The sequence below is a fragment of the Penicillium concentricum genome (assembly GCF_028827145.1).
Source record: "Penicillium concentricum strain IBT 3081 chromosome Unknown utg000001l_segment0_segment0, whole genome shotgun sequence".
Lineage (NCBI taxonomy): Eukaryota > Fungi > Ascomycota > Eurotiomycetes > Eurotiales > Aspergillaceae > Penicillium > Penicillium concentricum.
The window spans coordinates 1829176-1844573 of record NW_026622754.1 but is presented as its reverse complement, the minus strand read 5'-3'; the positions used below and the strand labels follow the sequence as shown (position 1 = coordinate 1844573).

The 15398-nt window shown below is 47.7% G+C and overlaps 6 protein-coding genes across 6 annotated transcripts; 4 read left to right on the top strand and 2 right to left on the bottom strand.

The window, feature by feature from the left end:
* Window positions 1-150: 150 nt before the first annotated feature.
* On the bottom strand, window positions 151-1821 carry N7517_000695 (putative MFS sugar transporter protein; the record flags this gene model as incomplete). The annotated part of the gene is made up of 2 exons (XM_056718425.1): window positions 151-789; window positions 844-1821. 2 exons carry the CDS (start codon window positions 1819-1821, stop codon window positions 151-153), a joined length of 1617 nt encoding a protein of 538 aa, XP_056582560.1.
* A 748-nt stretch (window positions 1822-2569) lies between these two features.
* On the top strand, window positions 2570-4789 carry N7517_000694 (glycoside hydrolase family 95 protein; the record flags this gene model as incomplete). The annotated part of the gene is made up of 1 exon (XM_056718424.1): window positions 2570-4789. The coding sequence occupies one exon, from the start codon at window positions 2570-2572 to the stop codon at window positions 4787-4789; it is 2220 nt and encodes a 739-aa protein (XP_056582559.1).
* A 270-nt stretch (window positions 4790-5059) lies between these two features.
* N7517_000693 (Glycoside hydrolase family 1) lies at window positions 5060-8889 on the top strand (the record flags this gene model as incomplete). Its single annotated transcript, XM_056718423.1, has 8 exons — window positions 5060-6392; window positions 6442-6523; window positions 6657-6659; window positions 6901-6961; window positions 7027-7431; window positions 7488-8116; window positions 8366-8424; window positions 8462-8889. The coding sequence occupies 8 exons, from the start codon at window positions 5060-5062 to the stop codon at window positions 8887-8889; spliced, it is 3000 nt and encodes a 999-aa protein (XP_056582558.1).
* Window positions 8890-9333: 444 nt separating this feature from the next.
* Window positions 9334-10216, top strand: N7517_000692 (cytochrome b561 domain-containing protein; the record flags this gene model as incomplete). Its single annotated transcript, XM_056718422.1, has 4 exons — window positions 9334-9466; window positions 9518-9552; window positions 9606-9668; window positions 9722-10216. 4 exons carry the CDS (start codon window positions 9334-9336, stop codon window positions 10214-10216), a joined length of 726 nt encoding a protein of 241 aa, XP_056582557.1.
* A 1160-nt stretch (window positions 10217-11376) lies between these two features.
* Window positions 11377-12218, bottom strand: N7517_000691 (uncharacterized protein; the record flags this gene model as incomplete). Its single annotated transcript, XM_056718421.1, has 3 exons — window positions 11377-11535; window positions 11578-11600; window positions 11660-12218. 3 exons carry the CDS (start codon window positions 12216-12218, stop codon window positions 11377-11379), a joined length of 741 nt encoding a protein of 246 aa, XP_056582556.1.
* A 2169-nt stretch (window positions 12219-14387) lies between these two features.
* On the top strand, window positions 14388-14993 carry N7517_000690 (uncharacterized protein; the record flags this gene model as incomplete). Its single annotated transcript, XM_056718420.1, has 1 exon — window positions 14388-14993. One exon carries the CDS (start codon window positions 14388-14390, stop codon window positions 14991-14993), a length of 606 nt encoding a protein of 201 aa, XP_056582555.1.
* Between the last annotated feature and the right edge of the window lie 405 nt (window positions 14994-15398).

Genomic DNA, 15398 nt, shown 5'->3' with positions numbered 1-15398 from the left:
TTTATCAAGCATTGATTTTGAGATGGCTCTAAAGTTTGTACTCAAGCCAAATACCCAGACCAGAGCTTGAAGCTGAAACAAAGACGGGAAATATACATCAAATCATATTATCTTCTCCCTTAATATAACAACTTCTCTGCTACTGAATATTTATCGATCAACACTGCCCTCCTCATCCTGGGCTGCTGCTCTTGCTTTCTTGGCCTTCTCAATATCCAACGACATCTTCACGGGGTGGATTCCTGGGGTCTCAAACACGGTATTAATCTCCTCCAGAGATAGAGCGCTTGTCTCGGGGAAGAACAAGTACGACAAGAGGAGCTGGATTGAGTTGTACACAATGTACACTACCCAAATCTTATACCCGACCTTTTGGATACCAACGCCAATGCCGTAAGACTGCACGGCTCCGGCAGCACCTTGGATAAGACCGTAAAGTCCCATTCCCTTGGCACGAAGTGGTAGAGAGAGAATCTCAATCGGATACAGGTTGTGCATGGTTGCAACAAATGTCGCTGAGAAGGTCTGGTAGAGGAAGATCCAGAGGATAGTGCATGCCGCCGCCGGAATAGTGGGTTCAACGGCGTATCGCCACGATGTGATCGTCGTAGCCGTTTGGAAGATAATCATGCTGATCAGACCAATAAATATCAGGGTTCGTCTGCGGTACTTGTCGACTATAAGCGCGCCAACAGCCGTAAAGACGAAATAGACTGCGGTGGTGCCAATGTTGACACCGAGCACGCTCTTCTCGTTTGTAATGCCAAGTTGCTCCAACGAAGGAGCCATCTAAAAAAAGTCATTAGCGAGTGGAGAAGGTATCTGTTTGGTTTAGCAACTCACATAGTACGTGATAATACCACCACCATTCCATTGCTGGAAGAGCGAGTACAGAATCAAAACCAGCAGTCGGTAACGGGCCACCTTGGTGAAGAAGACCCGATAATCCCATGAGGATCTGTAGCCCGTCGTGTCGGCCTCGAGAGATTCCTCCATCTGTCTCACAACAATTTCGACAAGGGGCTCGTTGATGTCGCCGCTAGTGGTGTGGTACCTAGCGACGACTTCCTTGGCCTTTTCGCGATTGCCCTTCAAGACATAATAACGGGGCGACTCCGGAGTTATAAGGTAGATGGTCGAACAAACAATAGCGGGGAATAAACACTCCAGAATGAGAGGAATACGCCAGGCGTTATTGCCAGGCAACTCGGTAAGTCCAATCATGGCACCAAGCATACCAAGACTACCGACCTGGAAGCATGCACCGAAAAAGCCGACCATGAGACCACGCAGATGGAGAGGCGAAATCTCGCCAATGTACTGAGAGCTTGACATGAGCGCAGAGCCAAAGCCCAAGAAGAATCGACCGGCCATGAACATCGGCAGATTCACGGCGAGGCCTTGCAGAAGAGCTCCGAAGATGACAATGGCATTGCCGGAGAAATTGATCGCGCGACGACCAAACACGTCTGCCAAACCCATGAAGGGAGCTCCGCAGACGGTACCGATCTGCATCAGAGCGTTGATCAACCCATATGTGCCACCACTGTTCTCGAAACCGAAGTAGGCGTGCCATCTTGGCATAGCATTGATACCGCTGATGACACCCCAGTCGATTCCAAATCCAGCTTGGTTACAACCATGCACAAACATGATCAGAAACAGACGGAATCCGGTCCACGAGTTGAGAGACAGAGAATCCTGGGACAATTTCCACAGGTCCTCCTCGGTCACCCGTGCCAGGGCAACCTCCTCAACATATTCCAGATCCCCGGCCTTGCCCATCTCGGCCTCGACGTGGGCAGTATCTGACTTGGACATCGTTGGCGAACTCTATTGGAATGGAATTGGTATAGAGTAAAGATATGATCCCAGAAGTATGGGGTCGAGAACCCTTGAGCTGCAGTCAAAATCCAGCCAAGAACGGGATATGCCGGGGTATTTCTGCTTCCTCGAGTCAGGCCTCAGGAAGCTAGGGGGCGACAAAACTGCCGGTCGGAATCCAAACGCAACCTGTTTTGCCACGGGGAAGACATGAGCTTTGCCAGATTAACTCGTGGCGTGATATAACTGCAAGAATGGACAATGATTGGTGAATGATGATGGTCACGTTGAACATCTTGCAAGCCAATTCTGAATTATCTTTCCTCGCCATCTGCCCTAAGGATTTCCCACCAGTGAGATGCGATCGTGGGGGGACATTAGCGTCAAACTGGAGAGTCTCGCTTCGAGCTTTCCCCAACGCTAGTCCTATATGGTCGCATCAACCCCAGCTCACAAGGCCAATGATAATCTGGGGAGAGATATTTAGCCTGGAATCCGGGGAACAGCCGGGGAAACAGTTAGAGCTGGCGCTTGTTAAACAGGATTACCCGGAATCCTTTACATTTGACAAATCGGGTGGATTTATTGCTCGTTTTACTAGGCCCTAGCTCCTTATGAGTTTATCTGATTCAAAGTCTTTCAGCCTGTTCTACTCAAAATCGGCGGCTGACGGACCGAACTGCCGCCTTGTTCTACATCAAGCCAACACAGACCAGCAGATCAGACCTATTGAATACTATTGAACATGTCGGAAATATGGTACCAACAACCTGCGGAGGACTGGAATTCAGCCCTGCCAGTCGGAAATGGGCGCTTGGGCGCTATGGTATATGGACGCACCGATACCGAAATGCTACAGCTGAATGAGGATTCAGTGTGGTATGGAGGACCACAAGATCGCAATCCACAAGACGCGCTCGAGTATCTGCCGCGTCTGAGAGAGGCTATACGCGCGGAAAACCATGCGGAAGCTGAGAAGATTGCCAAGCTGGCGTTTTTCGCTAACCCAATCAGCCAGCGGAACTATGAGCCGCTCGGAAACCTATTCTTGGATTTGGGACATGATCCCAGTCAGGTTACAGGCTACCGACGCTCACTGGATGTCACGAGTGCTACTGCGCATGTCAGTTATGAGTACCAGGGTGCTCACTTCGAACGTGAAGTCCTGGCCAGTTACCCGGATGATGTACTTGCGATCCGATTGCGGTCGTCGAGCAAGGCTGAGTTTGTCGTTCGTCTGACGCGCATGAGTGACTTGGAATTTGAATCCCATGAATGGCTTGACGATCTCAGTACTACCAGCAACTCCATTACTATGCATGTCACCCCTGGTGGCAAGAATAGTAATCGAGCATGCTGCAGTGTATCAGTTCGCTGCGACAGCGCTGACAGCACAATTACCAAGATTGGAAATAATCTGGTGGTGAATTCCAGTGATACACTGCTGGTTATCGCGGCGCAAACTACCTTCCGACACAAAGACATTGATCGGCAAACCAAGCAAGATGCAGACAATGCATTGAGTCTCTCACTGGAGGATCTGCGCGCTCGTCATGTTGCGGACTACCAGTCTTTGTACAACCGAATGGAATTGCAACTTGGGCCGGACTCTGCTGAAATCCCAACCGACGAACGTCTAAAGACTTCTCGAGATCCGGGCCTCATTGCACTATACCACAACTACAATCGTTATCTCCTGATATCATGTAGTCGGGATGGACACAAATCGCTTCCTGCAAACCTCCAGGGTATCTGGAACCCATCTTTCCATCCGGCATGGGGATGCAGGTTCACCACCAATGTCAATCTTCAAATGAACTACTGGTCTGCAAATGTGTGTAACCTGTCAGAATGTGAACTTCCTCTGTTTGATCTACTGGAGCGCATGGTTGAACCCGGACAAGCCACCGCTCGGATCATGTACGGATGTCGAGGATGGACAGCCCATTCCAACACTGATATTTGGGCCGATACAGCCCCCGTCGATCGATGGATGCCGGCTAGTATCTGGCCTCTTGGTGGTGCATGGCTCTGCTACCACATTTGGGATCATTTCCAATATACATGCGATGAAGCGTTCCTTCGTCGGATGTTCCCCACCCTGCGCGGGTGCGTGGAGTTCCTCCTCGACTTCCTGATCGAAGATGCCAATGGTGAATATCTTGTCACCAGCCCATCTGCTTCTCCGGAAAACTCCTTCTACGATCACAAGGGACAAAAGGGCGTATTGTGCGAAGGATCAACGATCGATATCCAAATCATTGATGCTATCCTGGACGCCTTCCAATCCTGTGCAAAGAGACTTGGTCTCGAGGATTCCCTTCTTCCGGCAGTTCAAGCTACCAAGTCCCGTCTCCCACCAATGCAGATTTCCCCTGCTGGGTATCTACAGGAATGGGCCACCGACTACGCCGAAGTGGAACCCGGACACCGTCACACCTCCCATCTGTGGGCCCTACATCCCGGAAATGCAATCACTCCAGCACAAACCCCCCAACTGGCAGAAGCGTGCGGAGTAGTTCTACGTCGTCGCGCGGAACATGGTGGTGGCCATACTGGCTGGAGTCGTGCGTGGCTGCTCAACTTACACGCACGGTTACTCGAAGCCGAGGAATGTAGCCAGCACATAGACATGCTTTTGTCTCGGTCTACTTACCCCAATCTATTGGACAGTCATCCTCCATTCCAGATCGATGGCAACTTTGGTGGGGGAGCGGGTATTATCGAAATGTTGGTCCAATCCCATGAGCCTGGGGTAATTCGTATTCTTCCAGCATGTCCGAAGGCCTGGACTGGATCCATCCGGGGAGTGCGGGCACGTGGTGGATTCGAGTTGCAATTTAATTTCGAAAATGGTGTTGTAGGTGGATTGACTATACTGTCGGAGCGTGGTGAGACGGTGGTTGTTCACTTCAATGAGTCACAAGTAGAGATTACCGGTGGTGGTGAACATAAGGTCAACTAGAATAGATTTCAATTATGAAAAGAAAGATGCTTCTTTTAATATTTTGTTAATATCTGAAGGTACTTTTGTACTTTACCCACCCTATACCCCTGTATAGCGTCCTGCACTTCCTAAACCGGCACGGAGCAAACACCGTATATCCCCAGTCTCGGGGTAAATTCAAGAGCCACTTTTATCCGGACATGTTTTGCGGGGCATATTCTATGAGAGCTCCAAGCTCAAAAAAAATAAAAATTGTCACCCCCCTGTTCATTCCACAACACAGACAAGATGGATTTGAACTCAGTGCAAGATCTCAAGGATGTGCTTCGGCCTGACTTCTTCCACGGCTACGCCACAGCAGCAGCCCAAATAGAAGGCGCCTGGAACAAGGATGGCAAGGGTGTCTCTATTTGGGATACATTCGGCCACACCCCGGGCAAAGTCGCCGATGGAAGCAACGCCGACGACGCCGTCCGAGCGTACGACTTTTACCGCGAAGATGTGGCGCTCATGAAGTCCTACGGTGTAAACGCCTACCGTTTCTCCCTCTCGTGGGCCCGTATCATCCCCCTCGGCGGCGCCAACGACCCCGTCAACGAGCAAGGCATCAAATTTTACTCCGATCTCATCGATGAGCTCCTCCGCAATGGAATCACCCCATTCCTCACCCTCTTCCACTGGGATATCCCCCAGGCCCTGGAAGACCGGTACGGGGGAATGTTGAACCAGGAAGCCTACACGCCGGACTTTGTGCGCTACGCCCGCGTCTGCTTCGAGCGCTTCGGCGACCGCGTCAAGCACTGGATCACCTACAATGAGCCAGGTGTCTATACCCTTGCCGGGTATGCAGCGGGCGTGCACGCGCCGGGCAGATCGTCTTTCCGTGAGCGAAATGAGGAAGGCGATTCGTCTACTGAGCCTTTCACTGTCGCGCACACTGAGCTCGTCTCGCACGGCCATGCTGTGCGCTTGTACCGTGAGGAGTTCCAGCCCCAGCAGAAGGGAACTATTGGTATCACACTGCACGGTAACTGGTCTGAGGCGTGGGATGAGGAGGACCCGCTCGACCAGGAGGCTGCTGAGCGTGCGCGCGAGTTTGAGATCTCCTGGTTTGCGGATCCGTTGTACAAGACGGGTGATTATCCTGCATCGATGCGGGCGCAGCTCGGTGATAGATTGCCCAAGTTCACCGAGGAGGAAAGGAAGCTTGTGTTTGGGAGCTCGGATTTCTATGGCATGAATAGCTACACGACTTTCTTCGTGAAGCACAGAACCGCTGAGCCTGATATCAATGACCACAAGGGCAATGTGGAGGTCTTTGATAATAATAAACAGGGCGTGTCTCGTGGTGAGGAAAGTGATACCCCGTGGCTGCGCACTGCGCCTGTGGGATTCAGGAAGTTGTTGAACTGGATCTATAAACGATACCAGATGCCGATTTACATCACTGAGAACGGTACCACCGCCAAGGGTGAAACGGCCCCCACACCTGAGGTTCTTAATGATGAGTTCCGCATCAGGTTCTTTGAGGGCTATGTCGGCAATGCGTTGGCGCGGGCTGTGAAGGAAGACGGAGTTGACATTCGGTCTTACTTTGCTTGGACATTCACTGATAACTGGGGTAAGTGGATGCTTTCTTATGAATTGACCAATAACTAATATTTTTTTAGAATGGGCCGCTGGATATGCGGATCGCTTCGGTTGCACATTTATCGACTTTGATTCCGAAGAAAAGACTCGCTATCCCAAGCAGTCTGCTTATTACTTGGACAAACTGTTCAAGCATTTGATTAAAGACGCATAGATGATTCATTAGGATAAATATCCAATATAAATGATTTGCCTACTATATATATTCTTCTGTTGACCAACTAATAACACCTAGGCAGTAAGTATTGTGAGACAAGCCACACATCGGGGTACACTAGAGATTATTGTATCACCACTATTCTTTATAACACCATAAACTCCCATTCGATGAAATCTCTAATTATAGTCAGAGTGAGGGCAGGTCATCTTATCGGCTCAACCCCAAATGACTCCAACTGAGGGGAAGATCGGCTCGGCTGTCAATTAAATAGCTGACGATACCCTTGACTCTGATCATCTATATAGCTGATATTATACAGATTCAACATGCAGCCTGAAAATGACCCAATCAAGCTTAAGCTCCAGGGTACTTCTCGAGAAGTACATTCTCCAATACTAACACCTGCATATGAGAAGAACTTCAACTGACTCAGAATTAAAACCAGATCGGACTACAACATGGTCGCGCATTGCGAGAACAAATCCACAGTCAGATATCTATCTACGATACCATGTTCCAGCACACCTCAAAATTAGCCTGGAAAGATGTGCGTGAAGTCGCAACTGAATTCCAGTCCACACTCCAGAACCTGACACCTCATTTATTTACGGAGATGGAGGGTATCGCCGAGGGCGCCGGGCTAGATGTTCTTGATATAGTCGCGCTCAATTGTCGAAGCGAGATAGCGTTAGGACGATTCTCCGATGGCTGTACGTCATTATGCTGGAAGAAAAGCGAGACGACGCGAGTACTCTCGCAGAACTGGGACTGGACGGCGACTGTCAGGAAGAACCTAGCGATGGTATCGATCGAGCAGGTTGGAAAACCTACTATTTATATGGTTACCGAGGTCAGTACTCTTCTGTGTGTTTATATATATTCTGGCAGGTAATTAACAGTCCCCAGGCAGGAATCGTCGGCAAAATTGGGTTCAATACCAACGGTGTCGGAACTTGTCTTAATGCAATCCGCGCTAAGCCAATGATGAGTAGCAAGCTCCCAATTCACGTTGCGCTTCGGTTGTGTTTGGAGAGTACTTCTGTTGACAACGCCGTGAAAACCCTCCAGTCTCTGGGTGGCGTTGCCTCTGCTCAGCATATCCTTTGTGCAGATAGTACCAAGGCTTTGGGGCTTGAGCTATCGCCGGTGGGAGACAAGCATATCGTCGAGGATGCATCGGGGATCATCGGTCATACCAATCACTTTCTTGAGAATCGCTATGTGAATGAGCCACCGTGGCTGTCCGGGTCACCTATCCGACTCGAGCGCCTCGGGGAATTGACGCAGGGGTTAATTGAGGCCGGCATTCAGGGAGATGATATTACCCCTGATTTGTTGCGAGAAAGTGTCTTCTCTGATACTTATAACCAGCCTCAGTCGATATGTTGTCAGGAGGATCCATCACGTCATATCTCGAATCGAAGTAGTACTTTGTTCAACATTGTTATGAACTTGGATCCGAGGAATTTGGGAGCGGAGGTGGTCTTTGGTCGGGTTGGGTCTGGAGAAGAAGGGCCTGTGCTGACAATGCCTTGGTGAATACCATGCCAAAGGGCTGGATATAGACTGGATCTGTGTCTTGTATGACAAAGAATATGATACGTCTTTGTGCTAGAATTGCTTTATTGGAAATCAATCCTTCGCCTTGGAAATTAACGAATTAATTGTTCTATGTTTGGGATATAAAGAAACCGATAATAGTCATTGTTGCTTTGCTTCTTTTTGACCAGTTACTCGACGACTTTTGCAAAGACATAAAAGGGACGGGTTGCACCACCAACTAGTCAGCCTCCAAGCACTCAGCTCAAGAACCTTTACCTCAAATCCACAACGCAAGTCTCAGGTAAGCCTCACAATCCACTCTACTCAGTACCATCTAGTTCCTATCGACACCATGGCTGGACGCGCCGCTCACGGTACATACGACGAGGAGCGTTTCCACTTTATGACCACTCTGCATGCTCAGATTCACATTCTCAAGGACAGAAACTATGAGGGGAACGTGGTGATGGTTATCAATTCTCTGGATGTTCTTCTGCGGCGAGTTGCGAGCCTGAGAATGGCCGGACAGGCTCATTTTAACTTCGACAACTCTAGTTGGACAGCCAAGTGTAATAAGCTCCATGAACGGTTGGAATATCTTATTGATACTCTCGATCGTGACAATGGCAATGCCCGCAGAGTCGCTAGGGATATCGAGAGTATGTTGCTCTTTGTGGACTTTTGTATCCCTCGGGATGCTCAGTATATGCTTGGGCCGGATCGAGGTGATCGTAGTGGTGCCCCGTCGCCTGAGCCTAGACCTTGATTGTGATTTTAGGTACTTTCAGAGTTGTTTAGATGTATAGATCAATGGAGTTATTCAGTTGAAATTTGGTGGTAATTGTGTGTAGTATAGTAGTGTAGTACTAGCATAGTAAGATGGCCACGTACTTGTGAGACTCAATATTAATTTAGAAAAACAGAATAACAGAGTAACATAGCCCAAATATATGTAGATATGTTCTTTATTCTTGCCAAGTTTTGAAATGCAATCCCCGGTATCTCAGCCGGGAATATGCGGATGTTATCGTCATTGAAAGCGACGATCACGTCAAAGAATTCGATTGTACAGAGTACTTGATGCAGGATAATTTGGAAAAAGCAAGAAGCAAGGATTACTGAGCCACCGCCTTGAATCATTTTCTTTGTTTTCTTTGTCTCATTTTCTTTTTTTTTCTTCTTTTTTTCTCATCACTCCAACCTCGCCAAAATGGCCTCGGCAACAGGAATTCCGCAAGATCACCCCGACACAATTATACCGCAAGACCATGAGCCTCTATTGGGTCGTCCAGGCGATGTCACACAAAGACCCGATGAGAATATTTATCGGAATCTCTTCACAGGTGGGTGTAATAGCCGCTGCCTAAAACCCATGACTGACTCTCCAAACTTAGGAACAGCAAGTATTGCTCAAGCAGGGATTTGGATTGTGAGGGCATTCATTAACAATTCAAATGATCAAAGAACTAACAAACAACACAGTTAGCCGCGTTGGTCTGGCAGGGCATCTTATCCCAACCCTTCTCCTTATTCACCCCGCATCCAGTAAGCTGCATAACTGCACAAAATATCTAAAAGATACTAACAAACATTCTCAGCTACTCGGTATATCTGCCCTTCTTCTCCAAGTCCAAGCCGCTCTCGTCTTGCAACCAACTGCCACGGCGCAACAGAAGCGAACCGGTACTCGAATCCACTACAGCTTTCAACTACTGAGCGTGGTCCTTTTTGTATCAGCCTTTGTAATTATCGAGGTTAACAAAGGCTCGCATCCGCACTTTGTTTCGCCTCACGGTATTCTAGGTCTGGTTACATACATCACTATCGTGCTGCAAGCCGTCGTCGGTGTGATCCAGTACTTTTTCCCAGTCACCGTCCTCGGTAGTGTCGACGCTGGAAAACGCATTTACAGGTATCATCGCTGGAGCGGCTATGTTTTGCTACTGTTGGAGATGGCGACTGTCGTGGCGGCGACGCAGACCGACTACAACTTGATGGCGATTCATATTCCTCTATGGGGTGTACTTGTTGCCGTGGTTTTGATACTTGCCGGGGTGGGTGCGAGGATTAAGAAGCATAAATTGGGGCTGTGAGATGGAGATTGAGAGGGGAGCTGGGAACACTACAGATCATTTATAAACGGGATTTATGAAGTTTTCGACATAAACGCAGGCTACAGTGTTGGCTCGGTGAGCCGCTCAGTGAGTCAGGACAGACTTAAATCACCTTGTATGCTCTGGGAGTCGGCACTTCAACGTCCATAAAACGTCTGCTCTATAATCTAGCTAAATTAACCCAAAATTCAGATCAATACTATGTTTGTGGGTAACGTACACACCTCCCTCAGGCCTCTTTAGTCCCTGCCAAGCTTTTGGCGCACGGCCTATGCTTAATGCATTAAACGAATTCAAGTCACTTGGGTATGTATAATGGCCTTCATAAGATATACATACTCCTAGAATGATATTACCGAGACTGATAGGGATAGGCAATGTTTCCCGGGTCGACCGGATCATCCCCGGAAGAGTGATCCAAAGACGGCATCTGAAAGTATGGTATTATTCTTAGAATTATGCTTATAATGTCCATTTAAAGTGTTTTGGGTCTGCTATCCAAGAAGAGTGGGCATTCAAGGGAGTCGGGTGTTTGACTTTCTAAGGTGTTGCAGTCGTGGCTCAGGACTCGTAGTTTCGCTACGAATACGAGTTATGCTGATGTAGATCTTACAGATAGGCCTACATTTATTGGACTATACAGAGGTTGAAATAGTGGAGTAGCAGGGGCGAATACGAGGTTTAATGAATATGGCGGACAGCCCCTCCGCCTCTCGAACTTCTTAATTTTCTTTCACTTAGATGGCTAGGGAAAAAAGTCATTATGATTAGGTTTTGGCTCGACAACAGTCCGACTTGGGTAGCTATAGTCGCTCAAAGCCCCAGAATTGGAGTGTTGTCGACTCTCGGCGCGAGGGACTGGAGCATTGCTCTTTTACGAACGAAGATATTAACAAGCCTATGAACGACTATACTTATAGATGAGCTGCAAATATTATACAGCTCTAGATAGATGTTGGTCGAATCTAATTTGCTTTCAAATGATTCTTTACGGCTAAATTTACATTTCACACCAACTCAAACCAAATATACCAGTGGTGATCTCCTTCGCGATATTCATTAATCATTCTCTTTGCTCCCTCTCCACACTTCTATGCCACATGTTTCATGAAGGATAGTACACCGCTACCTCATGCGGGTCATGCAGCATCCAGCTCGGATGACTTAGAGACATCGTCTTTCTTTCTGGTACTGGGCCTGCAAAGACGAGACACATTATTCTGCGAAGACTCATGGATCTTGCGATAATGATCTTTCTGTGGATCCGTAATCGATCCCATTAGTATGCCGGTCAAGACCTTAATTTTTTAGAAAATCGAGATGCGATCAGGGTAGCATACCATATTATCTTCATAAATTAGCACTGGGGTAGTACGAAATGAGGAATATAGGAAAAACACATAGGTATAAGAAACAACATACCAATTCGACTGAACACCCGCTCACAACCCAGTGATTCTGCCGCAGAGCATTTGATCATCGGCCGATGAGACCGCATATGCCGTTGACAATCCTTACTCGACGAGAACCCGATTTTCGACCACTCACAGTCCTGTTCCTCGCAGAAGTAAGTTTTCTGATGGGAACGGTAATGCTTTCGTAGGTCGCAGGCCCGCAGAAAGACGTGATTAGAGAGGCATCCGGAGTAGTTACAGCGCCAGTCACCATTATTGTCTTGGTAGCCTATTTCATAGATATCGGAAGGCTTCCAGGGTTGTAAACTGGCTTCTGATGGAGGAGCCAAGGAGGTCGGTGCGTAGAGAGATGGGAGTTCAGAAGAACCAACTGTGGAGTAAAGACCATCTTCATTTATTTGGGACCAGAGGAGATCGAAATTAGGGTCCAGATGTGATAGATCGGCAGGGTTGACATCGTTCAAGGTGACCAGTTCATCTGGCCACGCATCGTCGGGCCATGAATCGCCATTGTATTGGTCCTGGGAGATTTCGAAATGGTGCAGAGCGTCAAAATCAAATGACATGGTGCATATCAAAATACAGGGGTACCTTGTAGGGATATAGTTATATTTATGGCCTCATAGCACGGTCTCGTGAAGGTCTTATGGGGCCGGACCACCGACGGTATGCATCCACTTGTCCTTACAGAGTAAACTCTTTGTATAAGCGGGACTCTCCGTGGGAATTACTGTTTAGGGGCATTGGCTTCTGCTTAGCTTGATTTTGTTTCTCTCGGCTCCAATCTATTCATTTGCAATTTTTGAATCCGTGGTAGCGATCATGCAAGGCCCGTCACTCGACATTCTTTCCGGTTGTAGTCTCCCTTGATAGTGATTGGCGATATAAACCATGTCTACTCCATATTGTCTTGCTTTATCGAGGTCGAATTTACATGGTAGAATCGGCCCGAGACAGAAAATATGACACTCAGAGTTCAATACTCACCATGCTCCGATTCACCCGATTCATTGGAGACAGATAATCATCCAGAAGAGTGCGGGTTTCTATTCCCATCTAATAATTGAGGTCCTAGGTGGGGAGCTTGATCTAATATCTGGCAGTAGGCGCTATCCATTACAATATTTGCCCTGCTGGCAGTGTTAGTGATTATCGAGATGACTTGGGTCGGATACAACGGTATATCAACAACACTAACAAACTCTTTTCCTGGCGAGTCCCGTTCATTTAACTCTAAGTAGCTCATATTACTCACATGTGACAAAATATAATGGGAGAAGCTATGATTGGCTTGACCAACCAACAGGTCATCCAAATGGATGTGCATCATTCCGTTCACGGAGTGTCAGACCAAATAGGCACATCTATATGGCTCCGTCTCATCAACTGCATTACTTGGTGGGTTTTTGTTACTGTCTACACTTGACCTTTGCTTACTGTGGATCAGAGCCAAGCACGAGCTATCATGCATGTCTTTCAGGACTCAAACTACACCCCTCGTGAGAGCACATCACACCATGCACTGTGAGGAGGTTGTATGGTAGGCGCTAATGTGTGCCTCGGATAGTCTTCTGGAAGGAATACGACATCAAATAGCCCGGCAAGGGACAAGGATGTGTGGAAAGTTTGATGCTTTGACCCAACCTTGGAATACCCCATAGGTGACTAACCACCAATATGTGTCTCAGCCGTTCGACTCACGCTAGCTTACCCCATGCAGACTAAGAGGTCCTTTTGTCCTATCAGTACGGAGTCCTCTGTCAAGAGAGGAGTTTTATTTTGGCCCCCAGGACACGGTGCTTTTGTTTTTTTGTTCTAGTGTTAGTTGCTAGGGTCATAGATACGGAGTATTTACCCGATCCAATCTATTAATACGCGCTACACATGTGCCCTAGGTGGAGGTCTAAGGCAAAAGGCCTGGTCGAGTCCATTTCTTTGTATATTTTACATAGAATACAAAGGACTACCTAAGACAGTTGAATCCTGTACGGATTAGACATATAATTAATATCTACCAAATAAATAGCCCCTATGGTAGTTATGTTGTAGTGATAAAATTAAATTGGCTTCAATACAAAAGTCTTTGATAAAAGCTACACTTTTACAGTTAAGCAAGTAGATTGAGTTCTTCGACTTTCCCATTGAATAATATGATCCAAACAGTTTCGAAGGATGCTTCCCATAAAGTCCCATATACACGGTGACCTCCGATAATGAGACTAAGCCTTTGGACCACAGTGGGGATACACATAGCCGGGTAGATCGCCGACCTCGGGAAGTAGAGTTAGCTCACTAAAGCTATATAATAATCCAATATGCACAGTACTTTTGCTTGGCTTTCAAACGATAAGGGGACTACTGGTGCGATTATTTGTCCGAATAGTGGAGGTCTTGTCAAAAATTCGGAAATAAAGTCAAATGACTGAAGCTAAACAACTCCATATACTTGTCCACATGCCTCGGCACGGGGAAATTGAAACACTTTGTGGCGTACGTAATTTGACTGCCCTGAGGCCTTGGATAATTAGATCTTAAGAATTCCGCTGTCAACAAATGAACCTGAAAGACGAAGAAGTGAACTATGTAGTTACATCTATGAGATGGGTGCCTGAGGCTCTAGGCTAGTAGCTCAAGTTGTTAGTTAGTTAGCTAACTAGTTAGTTTGTAGAGCTTGTCTCTTCTCCCCATCCTCCTCCCTAGTTTGTGACCGAGTTAGCAACATCACCCCTGTCAACATGCCCGGAACAATACCCCATCCCCTCATCCACATCAATGGCTTCCCCGGCGCTGGGAAGTTGACAGTTGCCCAACATCTTGTCGCGCGTGTCGCCTACTCAGCAAATATAAAGCTAGTCCACAACCACCTTCTCATCAATCCCGCGGACGCTGTTCTTCACCGCACCCAACCAGGGTACCAATCTCTTCGGCATGCTCTTCGCGCCGCGATCTTCACGTCCCTAGCGACTGAGCCTGCAACTTTCAATACAACCTATCTGTTCACTGACTTTCAAACAACAAATGAACAAGGTGTCAGTGTTTGCGCAGAATATGCGCAGGCCGCGAAAGATCGAGGCTGTCTACTGATTCCGATTGTTCTGAATTGCGATGAAGATGAGAATATCAAGCGGATGACGCAGTCGGAGCGTGAAAAACATGCAAAGCTTATGGATGTGGAGCTTTTGAAGACGTTTCGCAGGGGATCAGTTTTCGAGTTTAGCGATAGGAAGGAGTTTCTGAAGATCAATGTGACTCATCTGGAGCCAGAAGAGGTGGCGAGGATTATCTGGGAGCATGTTTTACTGCTTTATCCTAGTATGAGTGGCGCCGAGTCTGGATGTTGAATCTGCATTGCTATTCCCTCACACTAAAGATACGGTGGCATGGCCTTTTCGTTGAGGATGAACCTCAAGTTGTGGACGTGTCGCGGAAGGACCTGACTCCTATGATAGAACCTGGAGGATGCTCTAGATTTGAAGGATAATCTGGGAGTATTGCTATAGCTCTGCGGAGAACAGCCCAGTCTTGTCCGGTCGATGGATCTCGACGTTGATCAACTTGTCATCAACGTAGTGGGAATCTGCATGGTCATTGCCTGAAGGACGGTAGATAGAGAACGCTCATCTTCTGACCGGTCTTCATTCCTGACAGACATGCAATGAGTATGATCGTGTGAGATTTGGATAGATGTCGTCTACTCGGAGCTTCCTGGCTCTTGGTACGTGACGCCCCGGTATGTCTGTCTTCGT